General features: G+C 41.4%; 3 protein-coding genes across 5 annotated transcripts; 1 reads left to right on the top strand and 2 right to left on the bottom strand.

The window, feature by feature from the left end:
* Positions 1–27: 27 nt before the first annotated feature.
* On the top strand, positions 28–5370 carry mlx (MAX dimerization protein MLX). Of its 2 annotated transcripts, none has more exons than XM_037089521.1 (8): positions 28–143; positions 1289–1328; positions 1489–1578; positions 2706–2815; positions 2932–3034; positions 3485–3584; positions 3667–3868; positions 4031–5370. In XM_037089521.1, exons 1-8 carry the CDS (start codon positions 105–107, stop codon positions 4085–4087), a joined length of 741 nt encoding a protein of 246 aa, XP_036945416.1. In that variant the 5' UTR covers positions 28–104; the 3' UTR covers positions 4088–5370. The 2 variants fall into 2 exon arrangements, with proteins under 2 accessions (XP_036945416.1, XP_036945417.1); XM_037089522.1 differs by having other exon boundaries at positions 69–143; positions 1292–1328.
* Positions 5371–5486: 116 nt separating this feature from the next.
* On the bottom strand, positions 5487–8834 carry LOC119014398 (PSMC3 interacting protein). Its single transcript, XM_037089523.1, has 8 exons — positions 8681–8834; positions 7732–7832; positions 7495–7584; positions 7294–7405; positions 7000–7145; positions 6808–6861; positions 6206–6265; positions 5487–6105 (listed from the first exon to the last, which is right to left on the bottom strand). Exons 1-8 carry the CDS (start codon positions 8697–8699, stop codon positions 6049–6051), a joined length of 639 nt encoding a protein of 212 aa, XP_036945418.1. The 5' UTR covers positions 8700–8834; the 3' UTR covers positions 5487–6048.
* A 639-nt stretch (positions 8835–9473) lies between these two features.
* On the bottom strand, positions 9474–16819 carry retreg3 (reticulophagy regulator family member 3). 2 transcript variants are annotated; one of them, XM_037089385.1, is made up of 10 exons: positions 16659–16819; positions 16122–16397; positions 14624–14730; positions 14141–14171; positions 13911–14037; positions 13591–13675; positions 12721–12858; positions 12550–12629; positions 11903–12035; positions 11274–11818 (listed from the first exon to the last, which is right to left on the bottom strand). In XM_037089385.1, the coding sequence occupies exons 2-10, from the start codon at positions 16367–16369 to the stop codon at positions 11274–11276; spliced, it is 1494 nt and encodes a 497-aa protein (XP_036945280.1). In that variant the 5' UTR covers positions 16370–16397; positions 16659–16819. The 2 variants fall into 2 exon arrangements, with proteins under 2 accessions (XP_036945281.1, XP_036945280.1); XM_037089386.1 differs by lacking the exon at positions 16659–16819 and having other exon boundaries at positions 9474–11818; positions 16122–16369.
* Positions 16820–17325: the final 506 nt, after the last annotated feature.

The following is a 17325-nucleotide window of genomic DNA, read 5'->3' as shown; positions in this document are numbered from 1 at the left end:
TGGCAGTCAGAGTTCGTTTTTTCCCCCCTTATTGTTGGAGAAGAAGGAGACTTTACGTGGAGCACGCGAACGCATCAGCGATAGTAGTTACTTTGCATTCCAAAATGACGGACCCGACTACGTCGCCAGAGGACCACTGGAAAGTAAGTAACGCTAACTGGTGTTGCTTAAACCTCAACTTTTATTTGAACAGACTGTCACGCTTGCCACGTGTCCGCAGTGGCAAGTGTCAAACGTTGTTCTGTACAAAAGTTGTAAGTTTTGGGAGCGTTACGAGGAGGCACGGCTTTGTTAGCTGCGCAGCTAACGTGAGCTAGATGACGTTTGCTAACCTCATGAAGCTAACTGTTAGCTAGTTAAGTAAACAAAACGTCCTTTCAGAGCAGCTCATGTTCCTCGTGTGCGCTTCGGTTATGCCTAAAATAAATATGTAAGTAACTTCTCCTGTTTTGCATTTCTTCATACGTCCCTGAGAATATCCCTGTGAAAGCTAAGTGCAGGTTTATTGAAGAAGCTGACAGTGGTGCAGTAAAATTTACCATTATGAAGCTTGTAGATGTAGCGCTGTCTGCAGCCCCAACACATAATTAGCATCATAAAATTGTCTTTTTGTCATCAGAAAATTACTTTGTCCACTTTTCCTTGTCAGGGGTATTGGTCGAAGCTTTCCTCAGAGCGGGGGGCACCACTTAATCAATATCTATAATCTATCAGTCAATATAAATATGACTGTAACAAGTTGTGTACATTAACATGCCTGTGATGTGTCTTTGGAAAGAGGCTTCCCAATCTTCCCCATGAAATGGACTCCTGGACAAAATAATCGATCTAGGCATTTGATATATTGCAGAGGGCAACCTTTAATACTCTCCTAGAAAATGATTCTGCTGTAGATAAAGAGATGGAAACATTGGGGAAGAAGAGAAAAAAACATCTAGCAAAAGACTCAGTGTTGAAATTGAACACCCTGTCCAGTGTTATGCGCCCTGGAATCATTGGAGGAAAAAAAAAAAAAGACTCATTTTTGGGGTCAACAAATTAAAGAAAGCATTGTGTTGTGGTGCCCTAGATCTGTGAGTGAAGAGGTAATTTGGCACAGCTGTTTATCCTCCTGCATACTTAAATTGGAAAAAATCAGGGCAATGCTCAGAGGGGGTTTAGACAGTCTAACATGCAGCCTATCTGCCGCTCTATTGTTGATGTATTTTGGGCAGCACAATTTTCTCCTCAGCCTCTAAATCTCTATTTTCTCCCTCTTTCCATTTTCTGCTGTCTGGTGATGGCTCAGCAGACGGACGGTGCTTTCAGCGACAGCGGCTTCGACCACAGTGAGTATCCAGTCAGTTCTTATTTTGTTGATTGTCATAGAATTTGATGTTTAGGCTGTATGATGGTGACCTTGTGGTTATGGTCCCTGAGATTAGCATGTCAGATCTGTTCCTGCTCTTGCAGTGAAAGATCTTTGATGTCAGCTATTTTACTCCGCAGGTTTTTTCACTGATGGTGCCAGAAAGGGTACAGTCGTGTCCAGGGCCAACAGCATCGGCTCAACAAGTGCCTCTTCAGTACCAAATACAGGTATTATGTGTGTGATAGAAGGGATCTGACAGCAACTGTGCTACATTTGGACTGTGATGTGTTTGCTTTGTTGACCCAATCCCCATAATGACCAAACACAGAGTCTAAATTATGTGAAATATTTGTAGAAAAAAACTGACTTTTATTGTTAAACTGCTTGTTAAACTGAGACAGAGCCTGCTTTCTCTCATTTTGTTTACCACTTCTGACAATAGAAAAATCCTTTCTTGCTACTCTAATTGCATGATATGTAGTTACTCTTAATAGGATATAAAGAGATGGTAATTCTTTTAGAGAGCTTTAAAAACAAAAACACGCAGGCTTGCCTCAGGCACACTAACGAATCACAGCAGTTCACTCAGTTTGATTCCCCGTTCGGGTCATGCCCTCAGGAAGCGCCGGGCGAAAACCTTTCTGCACTTTTTCTCCCCAACTCTGAGTTCCCCTAACAAGTAAAGGATTTTTAACGACACCCTCCTACAGGCTTCCTTTTTCCAAGTTGATCAGTTTAACTTCAGCAGCACCTCGCATTTAGCTTGAGCTTACAAATCCACAGCTGAGAGCGGCTGGTATCGTCTCCTGCTTCTGCAAGCTTGATAAAACCAGTCAGAGGAGTTTGTAGTGTATAATTATATGTTTGAGAAAAATACAGTGCATGCAGAACTGTGTTTCATCTTTATCTCGGCGTATGTACATACTTGTCAGATGTTTTTTTTTTTTTTGAGTCGCCTCTGTCAAATAATGTCATGCATAGGCCAGTTTGAAGTACACTAAAGTCATAAATAGAACTTAATTGGAGCATGATTCAGCTGCTCTGAATCCTGCTGAGAAGAAATGATAGGCACAATTTTTGCAATGAAAAAAAGACAGCAGAGCATACTCTTTATACCAGGGTGGTAGATTTTAGGTATATCTAATGTTATATTTCTCTCTGGGAAAGTCAAGCCAAGAAAAATAGTCTTGTCACAGTTTTATACTAATCAAGATTAACGAAATCCACATTTGTTTTCAGAAAAGTTCTATTTGATAGCAAAACAGTACATTTTAAAGTGTGCCAGCTGGTGTTCTCTGTCACAGTCAGGGGTCAGAAGCATGTTTTAATCTGTGTTAACATGTTCGTTGAACAGATGATGAAGACAGCGACTACAGACACGAGGCGTCTTATAAGGACTCGTATAAAGATCGACGAAGACAAGCGCACACACAGGCGGAGCAGAAGCGCAGGGATGCTATCAAGGTAATGTCTTACAATAGATACAATGCACACGCCATTTGAAAAGTTGTATTTCGTTCCCAATGTTCACTTGCCCAGTAGTTATTACTGACTTTTTTAAAAATTTTGTATTGCTTTAGAAAGGTTATGATGATCTCCAGTCCATAGTACCAACCTGCCAGCAGCAGTCAGAATTTGCAGTGGGAGCACAGAAGATAAGCAAGGCTACGGTACTGCAGAAAAGTAAGACGTGATTTTATGTATTTATTTATTTATTTATTGAAAGAACCCTTGTAGACGAACCAGACGAACCAATGAACAGTATGTATTTGGAATCATATGGAATACACTGAGTTTTCTGTCCAAATTAAGCAGTTTTCCAAAAGAATCCTTTGGATGAACATTGATCATAATCTGCATGCTGCTTTTCACCTCGAAGTACACATCCAGTTTTATGTGGTCTCATTGCACAGCGTAAGTAATAAAGATAATGATTGAAAAGATCAGATCACCTGAGGCTATAAAAAGGTGGATGTCACACAGCGCTGATGCCTCTGTGCTTCCTGGAGTTTCTTTACTAGGAGGAAGTGGCAGCAGAGATGCTTGTGGAGGGGCGACGCCTCATGGAAACCTAAATCTCTGAGTGAACAAATCCCTGACTGATGCATTTTCTGTGTTTTCTTTTTTTTGCAGCGATTGACTACATCCATTTTCTTCACAAGGAAAAGAAGAAGCAAGAGGAGGAAGTGTCGGTACTAAGGAAAGAAGTGACGGCGCTTAAGATCATGAAAACGTGAGATAATAGTTCATTTCTTTTTAAAAAATTGGAGCCATTAATTCAAAATTAATTGGGCGATGACTGTTTTTCCTTACAGGAACTATGAGCACATAGTGAAGGCCCACCAGAACCACCCGCAGCAGGGAGGGGATCAGGTGTCTGACCAGGTTAAGTTCAACGTCTTTCAGAACATCATGGACTCCCTGTTCCAGTCCTTCAGTACTTCTGTCTCAGTGAGCAGTTTTCAAGAACTCTCCGCCTGCGTGTTCAGCTGGCTTGAAGAGCACTGCAAGCCACAGGTAAGATACATTCTGGACACTGAAACAAGACTTTATTGATCCCTTACTGGGGAACTCGTTACAGTAATCGATAGATTATAGATAGCAGATCAGACACAGTTTAAAGTCAGTGTGGCTTTGTTATTGTTGAATCATCTTTTGTGTGCTTCTTCTGTCTCCTAGACGCTGAGGGAGTTTGTCGTCGGGGTGCTCCGGCAGCTCAACGGTCAGCTTTACTGATCGAGTGAAACCTCGAGACTGAACTCAGACTTTGGGCTCGCTCTGGCCTCTCAGGGTGGAGTTAAAAACTCCAGTCAGCCTCAGGCCACACCACAGTATTTACACTCTCTTCAGCTCATCAGTGACTCCCTGGCTGCATATGGATTACCTCAACCCACAGTGCGGGCAGAAATGGAAATTTGTATCAGATCGAGCAGATGTTATTATCGATCTGCCAAGGGGAAACACAAGTTCAGAAGTCAAGAGTTCCCAAATGAATGTAGAAGTTAAATGCATTTGGTAGACTAGATGGTGTAGTTGTGGTCACTGTATGCATTAACTGTTGCCCTCGAGATAAGTCAAGACTCCTCTCACAGATGGAGGTTACTGATTGTATTGCTCGCCCCGAGCTTTACCTCTGTGACGTCAGCCTAATGCTGATCCAAAGGACTCGTCTCCGCTTCAGTGAGCAAACACTGTGAGTCAGCCATACCACTCCTGAATCTTATTCATTTCTCCTTACAATGGCTCCATGGTGATTTAACATTTTACCACTGAGGTTTGATTGAAACAAACCTTTGTACCTTGAGTGTGAAATCTCACAGGTGATAGGTGTGCAATGTAGACAGCCGAAAGGTCTTTTGATTTATGAATGATTGTTTATACTGTCAATAATTAAGCTACACCACGCATTGTGTTAAATGTTTAAAGCGAACAGTTATTCAGTTGCAGTTATACATGTCGTGTTTATTTTGAAGGTGATGTTAAATACAAAGTGTTGATTGTGATGATTGCAGTTTACTATTAAAGTATCAGTAGCTTTAACGGAGGGATGTGCAGGTAATAACAGTTTGGCTGAGAGCACTCGCTGATTCCTCCTTTTGTGCCCTGCAAACACAGAAAACGTTGTGTCACTGTACCCTCCGGAGGCTTCGGGTCCCTGGTGGGAACAATGGACGTGGCCATGCACAATTTGCAGCCGCTGTACTCATAGGAGTGTTTTTATACTTGATTTTTAAGTGTATCATATGAAGCAAGTTTTCCTGATGCCTTTGACAGTTTTGTTTTCAGTAAAATCGATCACACATATGGCTCATCTGCTCGATAACAAAGGGCTGCTTTACTGTTGTTTCTTTAATCACAGGGAAATATTGTCTTGTTGCTTAACGTATTTTCTGTCAATGGTTCTTTTATAAAAGCCATCTACTGGACACCACCATCCAAAGAGTGCTGTCAACATTTGTAAAGGAGAATATTGCTGAATATGTGTCCTGTTTAATGAAAATAAAGTGTGTAAGACGACAGCAGAAGACAGATGTACCAGGGCCGTGGTCTCCATCTCTGCAGCTAATGCTCCTGCAAAATCTCTTATCAAAAAGATGAACTAAGTGCTTTTGTTGGAGAAATTCTGTATGAAAAATTACTGTCATGAACATTTAATAACTTGGCAGCAACACTGAGTGAAGAAACAGTACAAAGGAAGATTAACAAAAGTAGAGGGAAAAGTGGGACAACCCCCCCCCCATAACAGCTGAAGGTCATGAATAACCATCCATGCTTTCAACGATGTGGTTCTTTTATGTACAGTTTTCAAAAAGAATATGGCATCTAGATGGACTTGAACATGTAATAAGAACAACAAAGGATGTACATCCCTCAAAGCTCTAATGAATAATAGATTTACATTTTCATCAAAGGCTCAGGATTGGTTTTTAAAAAAGGGAAAATAAACACAAGAAAATGCAAGTATGCCTCAGCGCTGTCTGCTGGTGTGACACAGTGCTGGTGTCTCGCAAGTGACAGCTGTTTTTTTGTATAAATGTACTTCCAATTAGAAAAGCTGTATTTTCTTTGAACTTTTATGAGATGTACAATGTGTTGAAAAAGGCGATAAATAAAGGCTTTAAATAAACGGCCGTGCGGTTGTGTCTACATTCTTAACACTGCACAGGCTCACACAGACGAGGTGTTTTCTTGTTTTATCAAGTACTCGGAAGAGCCGCCTTACAGTCCTCATCAGTCTCCACTCCCACTTCATCCTGTGAACGCAACAGCAGGTATATTATTATTCATTAGTGCTTCGAAGGAAAACACTTATAAAGTTTCAGACAGTTGATTTCATGAGCTGCTTTTACTCACCAGGAACTCCTTCTTGCTCTTCGGATAGCCCTCCAGAATTGCGTTGATCATGTCAGAAGCCTGAGAAAAAAACAACAGAACAACGTTGGAAGAACTTTGTGTCGACAGCTTGTGTCTTTATATGATAACAGAGATGTCTTTGCAACCCAACTCCTCCTTCCTTATCTCACTTTCCAACTGCTACTTGTAATAGTAAAGCTGACAGAAAGAGAACATGGAACTTCTGTAATCGTACAGACTTTTTCAAATCAGATCTTTACCAACTAAAAATATTACAGTATGACAAAAAGTTTTCTGTGGCTCTTGTTTAAATGTTTGTTTCTCAAATCATACATTATTACTATTTTTTTCTTTTTCATACATTTGCGAGATATTTCTGATTATATGTAAAAATAACTGTGAACAAGTAGCATTCACAATCTTCACAAGAGACCAATGGGATGTGTTCACCTTTCTAGTGACAGTCCAAAAGCTAAAAGATATTCACCCTCTGATAAAATAAAGAAAGTGTCAAATCACCACATTTGAGAAGATGTAGCCTGAAAACGTAGGCTCTTTCTGCTTTTCAGACTGATCTTTCAATCCATTATTGCAGCTCTTACCAATCTCTTCCTCTTTCTCCACTCCTTCACATAAACATCCCGCTCTTTGTAAACCTGAAAAATTAAAAATTATGAGCAATATACTATTATAATGTACAACAATTTGAAAGAACATCATCAACAACAACAACATCAGCAGTAACTTTACTAGATAGATCTTTACGACAGTCTGTTGTCTAAATGCAGACCCACCTTCTCTTTCTCTTCCGGTGTGATGTGATTCGTGGCCGACTTTATCTTCTGCAGACGGACTCTGTACCCGGAACACTCTTCTTTCAGCTCCTGGATCTCTGACACCATTTCCTCTGTTGTCAGTGCGCTGCTGAGCTCCTTCAGCTCTGTTGGTGGAGATTACACAGAAATGTACACAACATCCCCTTTCAAAGACACGCAGTAAACACAAAAACAGTCCCTCCAGTAAGGAGGCGCTTTGTGCAAAACAGCAATGTCCTTGGTAAACATGCAGTGATCAGTGGTGTACTCCACCTGCGTCTAGCTGTCTGCAGCTCTGGGTGAGAGACTGCAGCTCTGCACTGAGCTCTGAGATCTGACAGTCCATGGCCTTCAGGTCCGCATCCTTCACGTCTTTGAACTGAGCCTGTGGGAGAGATTAGCAGCTGTCAGTTTCAGCTGAGACATAAAAATGACTAAACGCGGCAACACAACATGTCAGATGAGCAGACTCGCCTGATCAGCAAAATAAATCTTCTGCTTGCCGTATGTTTTCTCCTTTATCTTCCCCTCAAGCGCCAGCAGCTCCAAGGCTTTGACAACTGCCTAGAGAATGATAAATATGTAATCGGTCTATAAATAGGCTACACACACACACACACACACACACACACACACACACACACACACACACACACACACACACATATATCTACCACTGCATATTATATACAGTATAAGTGTTCATCTCACTGTTTTGCCCAATCCATGCTGCTTCTGTAGATTACAGAAGACATCCTGAGCACTGTAGGGCCGGTTCTTCTCATTCAGATAGGCGAGGATGAGCGACGCTCCTGTGGATGACAGCAGGAGAGTCTGATCACATGAACTGACAGAAACATTGTTGAAAAAGTCCTTAAATTGAAAGTAACAATATACTTGTTATATCTCAAACATAGTTAGAAATGACAGCTAGATTGTTACGGTCTCTTTAAAATACTATACAAAGTGCACTTTGTGGTTTTGGGGAATTTTCTTTTCCGCCTCAACAAATTGAATTGACAAACTCTTTGTTTCCATGACTAAATAAACAAACTGACCTTAAAAGGAAAACACAATTTCACTTTGTTTTGCTTTGTTTATATTTGGCGGACCCTGCCACCTTTCTGTGCACCTTATTTTCCTCTGAGAACAACTTGTTCATTCATTATGAAAAAAATAAATATGTCAAAATACCTCATTAATGTCATAAATATTAAGATTGTGTGTTTGAATTTCTTCTCTAAAACTACATAGTGCCTCTTTAACGCTGTTCATTAGCGTCATAGACTTCATGTTTATGTTAACCTAGCTAGGTATGTGAGCTTAAGGTACTCACCATCGCTGGTGACAAATAAACTTAAGTATGTAAGAAGTAACATATCGTTGTACAGCTCATACACGAAGCTTTAAGACAACAATACGATGCTGTAAAAGTTGCCGTCTTTCGAGTAAACTCTCTTAAGACGGACTGAGATCCGTCAGGTGAGCTAGCTTAACATGCAGTCTGTATGTGACGTTAGCTAGCTAATAGCTTATTAGCTAAACTTTCTAACTCATTACAGATGGATGTAGCGGTTGTCGCTCGCTTGATACGAGTGTGAGACATGCGAACCAGCTTGTTACAATCAAAACACGCCATGCCACTCAGCTGAACTCTTACCGTTGTCCTTTTTACTCATTTCTAACTCCTCCACCTTCACTTCAGCCTCCAAAATCGAGTTTCGCGCAAAATACGCGTCACTGAAAAGATCGTTTTGTTTCAAGATGCTTCACACCACAGAGAAATATCTCCGCTGCTCACCCGGAGTGGCAGATTCGTATCATATACTAGTAAATCTTTTCATATTAATTACCCTACGGGTGTATGTATTTGCCCCTAAACTGATCAGCCGTTGTTTATAACTTTGGCTCAGTTCTTGTCAGTTTTAGTTAAGTTTTTATGATATCCCGAAAAAAGAACAAAGTGGGTCCTCTGTCTTTTTGGCTGATCTCAGGCACGGTTCAGGGTAACTCCATCTATTTACCACATTAGAGTGTGTTTACAGGTCTGGGAAGTGCTACTGCATTATGTGAAAATAAAATTGTATAAAACCAGCATGTAATCGGCTATATTACCTCCAGTGATCCCACTCAGTGACTAAATTGCATTGTGGGTAGTGTAGGAATGGACTTGCAATAAAATACAAACCAATATCACATGGATTTTGGATTTGGGTCTTGCATGTCCATGAAAAGGATTAATTTCCTTTAAAGACAAATTTCAGTCTCATTAGATACTCTGAGTGAGTGAGACCTGGATTATTACAGTTTACATAGTGTATAATTTCCTTAAGATGTTCCAAAGTTGCAAATGCGTTGTTGATTGTATCATAACTCAGAGTTGTTAGAATCATCTCTTCTTGATCAATCCCTCATTTTTTACTCCCCATCACATGAAATGACCTTAGACGGACTTAATTGCAAACATTTTATTCAATATGATTTACACATCAAAACATATCAAAAACCAGTTACAGAGAAGAAAATACACTAATATGCACATTACATTATCAAACTGACTACAGATCAGTCATACTGAGGAACTTCATGGAACAGCAATGAGCAACATTCTGGTAAACTGATGGTCAAACAGCAGAGATTCATCTCTTTTTTTATAGCCTCAAAATCCGCCAAACTTCCTGTCAGTGCAGTTACTCAACTTCATCTTCATGAGCGTGGATCCAGCAATTTGTTTTTTTGTGCTAAATCTTTTGCAGCTAGGATTTTCCTCTCAAAATAACAATTATAGAGAGCAGTGTGTTGTCTTCTATTAACAACCCAGCATGTTTGTTTTTTTTGTTTTTTTACTTTTTTGATATATAATTTTAATAAATCTCAGCTGTGGCTCATTAAGTTTAAGTGCCAATTCTACTTCTAAGTTTTGACATATGGACATAGTTCATCCATCAAAAGGAAATCAGGCTGACCAGCACACAAAAGCCACCTTAAACCTTTGCGTACTAACACTATTTTTTTTTAAAGGATATAAGGAGAACTTCTATACCAATCTTCATGTAAACATGTTTCCCCATTGAAATAGTAAAAGATCCATGAAATGAAGAATATATTTTGATTTGTTTCTTAAAAAGTTCAGCATGACTGTCAACTACATGAAATACAAAGATGGTAAAAGAAACAAAGAAAAGGTGTTCAAATGTTTTGAAAAAAGAAAAGAAAAAACACACAAAGCAGAGGGCTCATTCAAGGTATTAAACATGGACACATTATGGAACTGAGCTGTATTAAAAGGGCAGGGAAATTTAAAATATTCTGACCGTACTCACAGCAAACCTGGGTTCATAAATACAACGAACAACAAGCATAACGTCATATGCTCCTCCGGGTCAAATATCAGATTAAGACTGAAACGTGACTTTCTTTAAAAAATTAAAATAAAATAAAACAAAACTAGCTCCAAGAAAATGCATGAAAATGTCTTAATATGATAGCGGGAGAGGAAAAGAGTGAAGAAAACCCTACAGAGAAACAAGGGAAGCTTTTATCTGAATATTTTTGTATCTAGAAAAGGATCGCTGTCCCAATCTATAACTGCTGGAAAGTATTTATTAATCTCTAACATTTAAATAAGTCTAACAGATCATATCCACATGCTAGTTTACAGGACAGCAGAGCAGTAATAACAACAGCGACATGAACTGCTGCTTCTTTCACAAAACGTGAGGAAAAAAAGATTATTCCATTAACTACAGGAACTCAAACATGTGATGTTGTTCCTTAATGCAACATGGCTCAGCTCAGCCAACAGGAATGTCATATTTGGTCCCATGTTAAATAGCCCTGTGTGTGGAGACCTCCAGGTAGAAAATGTTCTATGGGCACTGCTGTTTGTTTATATATGGACACTAACAAAGTACCCTTGTAATTTATGAGTGCGTAATATTACAAGGCTTGATAATGCTGGTTCTTTTAATGTCTCTATGTGTTTTATTTTTTTTTGTCGCACTTCCTATTGCTCAGCCTACAAAGTAAAAGTTTTCTGGATGAAAAGGGTTTGAAAGTACGGGAGAAAAGAGTTTGAAAAGATAGAAAAAATAAAAGACTTCACAGTGATAAACTGATGCTGATCAGAAGCGGGGCTGCTGGAACCTAAAATCATCTCTCACACACCAAACACACACTCTCACACACACTCATCATGTACACTCCACATGAAGTCAGGTGTACAGACACACATGCTCCCACACGCTTGAATCTTACTGTGGTTTACCCAGCAGGCTAGACAAGAAGGTAGACCCCTGGCTCTCTCCCCGTCTGCTCCCCCCTCCTCCTCCGAGGGGATCCATCTGGTTCAATTCAGACTGATCCAGCATTTCAAAGTCCTCTGCGTCCAAGTCTGTGTCCAGCTCAGAACTGGACTGCTTGCGGTAGCTTCGGTGGGCTCCAGCCCTCGGAGGGCCTTCGCTGCGGTGGGAGGCAGGAGGCCGAGGCTGCATCGCCCCGATCAGCGCCGCCTGGATCATGTTGCTGGCGATGACTCCGGCCAAGTCTCCTGTTAAATTAGAAGTAGGAAGGCCGCCGAGAGAAAGTTCTGCATCAAGATCCTCCTGGTCTGAGTCCAGATGGGAATCTACATCCAGCACTGAGGCCCGGTGACTAGCCAGCCCGGACGGACCCAGACTAGGCAGACCTATGCTCGTGTCATCATCATCATCCATCAGTGTGGCGTCAGGGTTGATGGAGGGGAAGTCTGGGAGGTCCTGAGCGAAAGATTCCTCAGCATCACTGTGCCTGTCAAAATCTGACAGACAAGGACACGTTGAGAGAGAACACAGATGGCAGAAAATAAAGGGAAAAAAAACATCTGCAGCTCTGGCGTACTTACCCTCAGAGCCCTCTGTGAGCGGCGTCTGACCCCGGGATAGGTTAAAAGTTCCATTATCAGTGTAAGACACTTCAGCGTCAGAGTGCTCAGAGTCAGTCAGGGCAAGCTCCTTGGCAACAACAGCATCATCGAACTAGGAAAAACAGCAGTTTGAAAGGGTCAAGTATTTGAGTTGTGTCCAAATCTTTTTAGAAACATTTATTCTTTCGCTCAACCAGAGGGGTTCTGCTTTTGTGGTTATATTTTCTCTCCATTTGCTCTGATACCTTCATTTCTCACACACGGAGGCAAAAATAAACGGGCACATGACAGAAAGCACGTCATGTGGAGTTTTTAGCCACAAGAGGAAGGCTCAGATGTGCTCTAACACTTTGCTGAAATAAAGGTGAATTCTTTCATGTGTATTTTTTTTAACTTACAGCATTCACATCTCATTCTCACAGATGTAACCATTTTTGAGTGAAAGTAAATCTTGGACTGCTGTATAGCATGTAGCATCACTGTCACACTGTCAACTGTCACACATGGATTTTCCACTGGAGGAAAATCAGACATTTCAAATCTGGTGTCCGTGATCATTAACAATAATAAACCTGGCCTGGCCTGTGCTCAACAGAACAGAAAGAGGACCATATTGACAGACTTACTGTTGGACAGAAAGCAGCCAACTCCTCCTCGCTGTCGCTGCCTTCACCCGAGGCGGCACCATGGATGGGCCTCCGCAGGACTGCAGAGCACAACAGCAAACACAGTGAACTCGGTGAAGAGAAAGTCTTTGAGATGAGAAGGGAAAACTTTAAATCCGATGTACTACTTACACTGATTATCTATAGGCTTCGACATCATGTATCCACGAACGCTGAAGTCCAGCCACTGCAGGGCCGGCTCCAGCTTCACGCACACATGCTGGAACACCCTGTGATAAGCTCCCAGAGGGGCCAGGAGAGTGGCCAACACTGGAGGAGAGGATGAGAATACTGGTCAATGTAAAGAATGTGAAAATCCTGTCAGGGCTGCTGGGAAGAAAAATTTGTAGATTCAGTTATATATTTTCGTATGTTCCTGACCAACCAGGTTCATGTCATTGATTTCCTTTTAAGAAAAACTTCAAAACTACAACAAATACCTACAAAAAAAACATTGACATTCTGAATGTATGACTTCCAGAGAAGGATTATTTTTATGTTGCTGTGTTTTGGTTTTTTAACGTTTTAATATTTACTGCATATATGACTGTTTTCATTTTTACCAGTGGCTGTAACATTACATTCAGTGGTGTTAGCCTGTGTTAGCTTCAGTAGACATATAAACAAAATGAAGCCAGGAGCAGCAGGGAGTTAACACAGACAGCACAAGCTGCTGTGGATTGTTTCAGACGTCAGCTGGCCTTGGCAGCTCTCTCCCCCCCTCCGTCTCTCCAGCCTACACTTGTTGGAGGTGAGGAGATTAGCCTGGTCTCAGCATGACCTCCTTAGCTTTCTGCCTGGCTCCCTTCACTCCTTCCTTGTGTGTCTCATCCTGACTTTAATCACCTCACAGGCTGGGTCTTGATACTGGGGCCACCACAGATCTGGTTTCTCCACCTATGCAACTTTAATAGCACGAGTCAGGATGAGCTGCCCTGCCAACATGTTCCTGCCAAGAAGCCGGGATCAGTAGTTAGGACTGGTTAGACCAGTGGGACTCACCAGCCGAGTAGGATAGCACCAATCCAGGAATGTAGCGTCCAACCACAGCCAAACAGGAGAACACTCCACAGGTCATGAAGCAAAACTGACAAAGAGCAACAACATTCAGAGAATCAAGTCCCTGAAATAAATAATATGTATTTGGGAGGAATTGTTCTGCCTTGACTTATCATGTAATTAAACATGTCAGATATTATCTAAAAGATGTTTCCATATAAAGAAAAGATGCACTGGAATGCACTATACTGCACACGGAAAGTGGTTTTCTGGAAATGCAATACTCATACAGTATATATTTTGGTATTGTGTTTGGTCCTCACCTTGCCCGGGTTGTGTTGTTTATACTGCAGCACACTGGATGTGAGAACCAATAGACTGACCCAGGCTTCAGCCATGTGGTGGCAGAGTTCAGGCACACTGATGATGCCGGGCTGCACCAGACCCCAGCTATAAAAGTAAAATAAAAAACCCAGAGAAAATGATCAACACCGTCACCCATTTTTTTTTTTTTTACTAGTTATTATTTCTGGTTGTGGTTACAGAAACAAACCTCTCATGTTCTGATTCGTCCAGCTTCCTGACTGTGGAGAGACAAAATATCCATTACAGTAATAAAAGTACCGCAACGCAAATTCATGTTACATATGCTGGCTGTACGATATATAAAAAAACTATCAAAATGCTGTTGCACTTTCTCTTTAAACTTGTCTCCACCCTTTAAACTCTTGGGAACTGTGTACACTTGGTACTATGTACAGTTCAAAAACAGGTTAGGACGAGAGATTAACTGTTCCAAATGTTGTATACATCACTTGCAAAGTTTGCAGTGCAGAGCTGCTGGCTGATACATATCTACTCTGACAAAGTGCATTTGCTGCAAACACAGCAAACTGGCAAATAATCTGTGAATTCAATCAAATTAAGAAAATACAGAAAAAAGTGCATTCCGTGTTGAAAAGTGAAGAAAAAATTCAAAACATGCCCGAGTCTGCAAGGCATATAAAAAGCCCCCATAAAAAGAAACTTGCAGCACCTCTAATCACTGGCCAGATCTTGTTTCTCCAGGTATCAACACAGACAAGCAAAGCCAGACCAGAAGCCAACAGGAACAGGAGGCGCAGTGAGGTCAGGGCGAAGAACCTGGAGGGGAATTAAAATAGAGAGAACACATGAGCAGACAGTACTTTAAAAGTCTGCAACCAACAATCACACAACCGTTCAACCACTTTGAACAGAGCGATGTTCTTCTGTTTCCTTCATTCAGAACTAAGTAAAGAGGAAGTTACCCCACCATTTGGTGTTTGTTACAACCATGAGTTACAGACCACTGATGCCACTGATGCATATAAATAAAATGCAGGTTACAAATCAGGAAAGTGCTGATGAATAAATTTCCAATGGGAGTGGAAGCGCTACAGGCTGTGCAACAAGAGGATGATATCATGTCACAGGTGTGTTTGAGGTGGTTTCCACCTATAGAGCAGAGTTGGCACAACCTGGTTTCACTTTCCCGGGCCTCAAATTTTAAACCCTGAACGTTGCTCCACTTTCAGATCACAAGACTGTAAAATTTGTTGACAACAACAATGTTACAGGATTCTGCCAATCAGCAGTTAGAGATTAACCTAACAAAGGATTTGTTGGCAGAACAGCCACTGTTCTGTTTTCCATTTGGTAGTTTGAGAAGGAAAATTCAAGCGACCTCGGTGACCTACAATCACAGCTGTCGTCATTATTCTTCATGTACTGGTATAGGTTATGAATGCATCTCTTGGGGCACCACTGAGTGCGTACTGAAGCACATAAAAAGGGACAAGCGGGCCTGACATGATCGAATAAAGGCTTGCAGGTTGGCCAGCCCGGCTCTCCCGCTTTGTGTGCCAGGTCAGTAATTCTCACCATACAAGAAAATCAAGGTCACCTAATTTAGCCAAAACTTGTCCCTGTCCAAAACTTTCTCCTACTTAAATCTTCTGTACTTCTCAAGTTTGCATCTGACCTAAATGTAAAGCTGTAAAGCATAAACTAACACACAAATACACTGCTATTATCTGGCATGTGCTGTGTAGGTTTGATTTAAGGATGTCTTATGCAAATAGACACACTTAAAGTGAATTTCCGTTCCTGTGGTGACAGCTCGTTGGCCTGTGCATTTCAGATACGGCCTCGATTTCCAGCCGAGCACACTCATCCTGCAACAATTTAAGTGACAATGCAAGTAATGGGGAGAATCACACTGTTAACAGGATTAAGAAAACAGTTTGGATGGGAGCAACATAAGAGCGGACACGTGTCTGTCTGTAGGGTGTGCGTGTCTATTAATAGTCCCACTAGCCAGCCATCTGCGTTGCCTTGAATTGACAGGTGAGACCATTAGTATTATGTAAAAACACCAGCTGCTGGCAGTCACGTTGGCTTCCTCACAACGATCAGACAATCTCTGTATTGTCTTCATGTGGGTTGCTACAACACTGAAGCAAACAGAGGCGACGGGACACGTTTGCCGTCAAAATGTGCAAGGTTCAACTCACCAAAACACGATGTTGACCACGATGTAGAGAAGCACACACTGAACGGGTCTTTCCCACACTAGGACGGACTGTAGGTAGGTCAGGACGGGCTCGTAGGGCCCCAACCTGGACTGAAGAGCAGCTTTGACAGCCCGTACGTGACCGTCTCTCTCGCTGGAGCATGGTCGACTTCTCAAGCAGACACCAGTCCCCTGCTTGGCTAAGCTATCGTCCGCGGATGCGTCTTCCATTGCCCCAGTGTGCGCCATCGTAGCGTCAACTGTCGGTAAAGTAAGTCTGTGAAATAAAAGACTTACAGTGAGTGGGAACAGGTTAAATCGCTTGACAAGGGGAGCCACAGCGCCGCGGAGCAGCTCCACTCACAACATCGGCTAACTGACCTAACGTTACGCTAATGGGTTTATAAGCTAGCAGCTAGCGACGACAACTACATCCTGTTAGCGACTAATACAAAAAGGAAAAAAACCCTAACTATATAAGAAGCAACCGTGTTATTGAAGACAATGTATAAATATTTCAAAATGAGATGACACTCACTATTTTGTCATTTTTGCGGGAGTGAAGCTGGCGCCGTGTTCCGAAGCTGACAATATGGCGTTATCTGTTTTTCTGAACCCTCAGCAGCCCAATCACAATCCGCACGAGCCTCTCTGTGTCATGGTATGTTCAAGTGGAATCGGAATAAAGGTGTGTTTACTTGCACACTGCATCGACATTATTCGCGCCTTGAAAACCGTTAATAACTGATAATATTCATCTATCTCTTTTATTCTATGTTGTTTATCCATCATGGTTTAATATGGCTCGTCACGAAGCAGACATACTTAATTGTTTCATTGTGTGTCCGATCAAATATGCAGTTTGATTGAATTAGATAAGGGAGTGATGCATTAGCGTTATAATCTATGTGTCCTAAATCTGCAAAGATAAAACGACAATATGAAATAAGTCATGTACAAGAAGTTTTTCGATGAAAGAGGTCGTTATTGTGTTACTGAAATAATACATATACACATAAGTTTAAAAGTTATTTATGATGTGTCGACAGTGCCCTCCGGTGGTTACAATGTGTAACTACAGCCGTTTGTAACGTTTTATTTTGAAAGATCTAACCGGAAAACATAACACAAGAGCCGTTTAACTTGACAACTGAGGTTTCGGTTGTAGTTACTAGTTGTGACCACTATATGGCAGTGAAACCTAT

Source organism: Acanthopagrus latus, chromosome 23 (genome assembly GCF_904848185.1).
Source record: "Acanthopagrus latus isolate v.2019 chromosome 23, fAcaLat1.1, whole genome shotgun sequence".
NCBI lineage: Eukaryota > Metazoa > Chordata > Actinopteri > Spariformes > Sparidae > Acanthopagrus > Acanthopagrus latus.
Note: the sequence above shows the minus strand (reverse complement) of the source record. Positions and strands in the feature narration are given on the sequence as shown.

Coding starts and splice junctions, on each gene's coding strand:
- mlx (XM_037089521.1), top strand. CDS start 105: ATGACGGACCCGACTACGTCGCCAGAGGACCACTGGAAA. Junction 144..1,288: donor CGCCAGAGGACCACTGGAAA/GTAAGTAACGCT, acceptor GTGATGGCTCAG/CAGACGGACGGTGCTTTCAG. Junction 3,035..3,484: donor GGCTACGGTACTGCAGAAAA/GTAAGACGTGAT, acceptor TTTTTTTTGCAG/CGATTGACTACATCCATTTT.
- LOC119014398 (XM_037089523.1), bottom strand. Junction 7,146..7,293: donor CTGCAGACAGCTAGACGCAG/GTGGAGTACACC, acceptor CTCCACCAACAG/AGCTGAAGGAGCTCAGCAGC. Junction 6,862..6,999: donor CACCGGAAGAGAAAGAGAAG/GTGGGTCTGCAT, acceptor TTAATTTTTCAG/GTTTACAAAGAGCGGGATGT.
- retreg3 (XM_037089385.1), bottom strand. CDS start 16,369: ATGGCGCACACTGGGGCAATGGAAGACGCATCCGCGGACGATAGCTTA. Junction 13,676..13,910: donor AACAACACAACCCGGGCAAG/GTGAGGACCAAA, acceptor GCTCTTTGTCAG/TTTTGCTTCATGACCTGTGG. Junction 12,630..12,720: donor GAAGCCTATAGATAATCAGT/GTAAGTAGTACA, acceptor TGTGCTCTGCAG/TCCTGCGGAGGCCCATCCAT.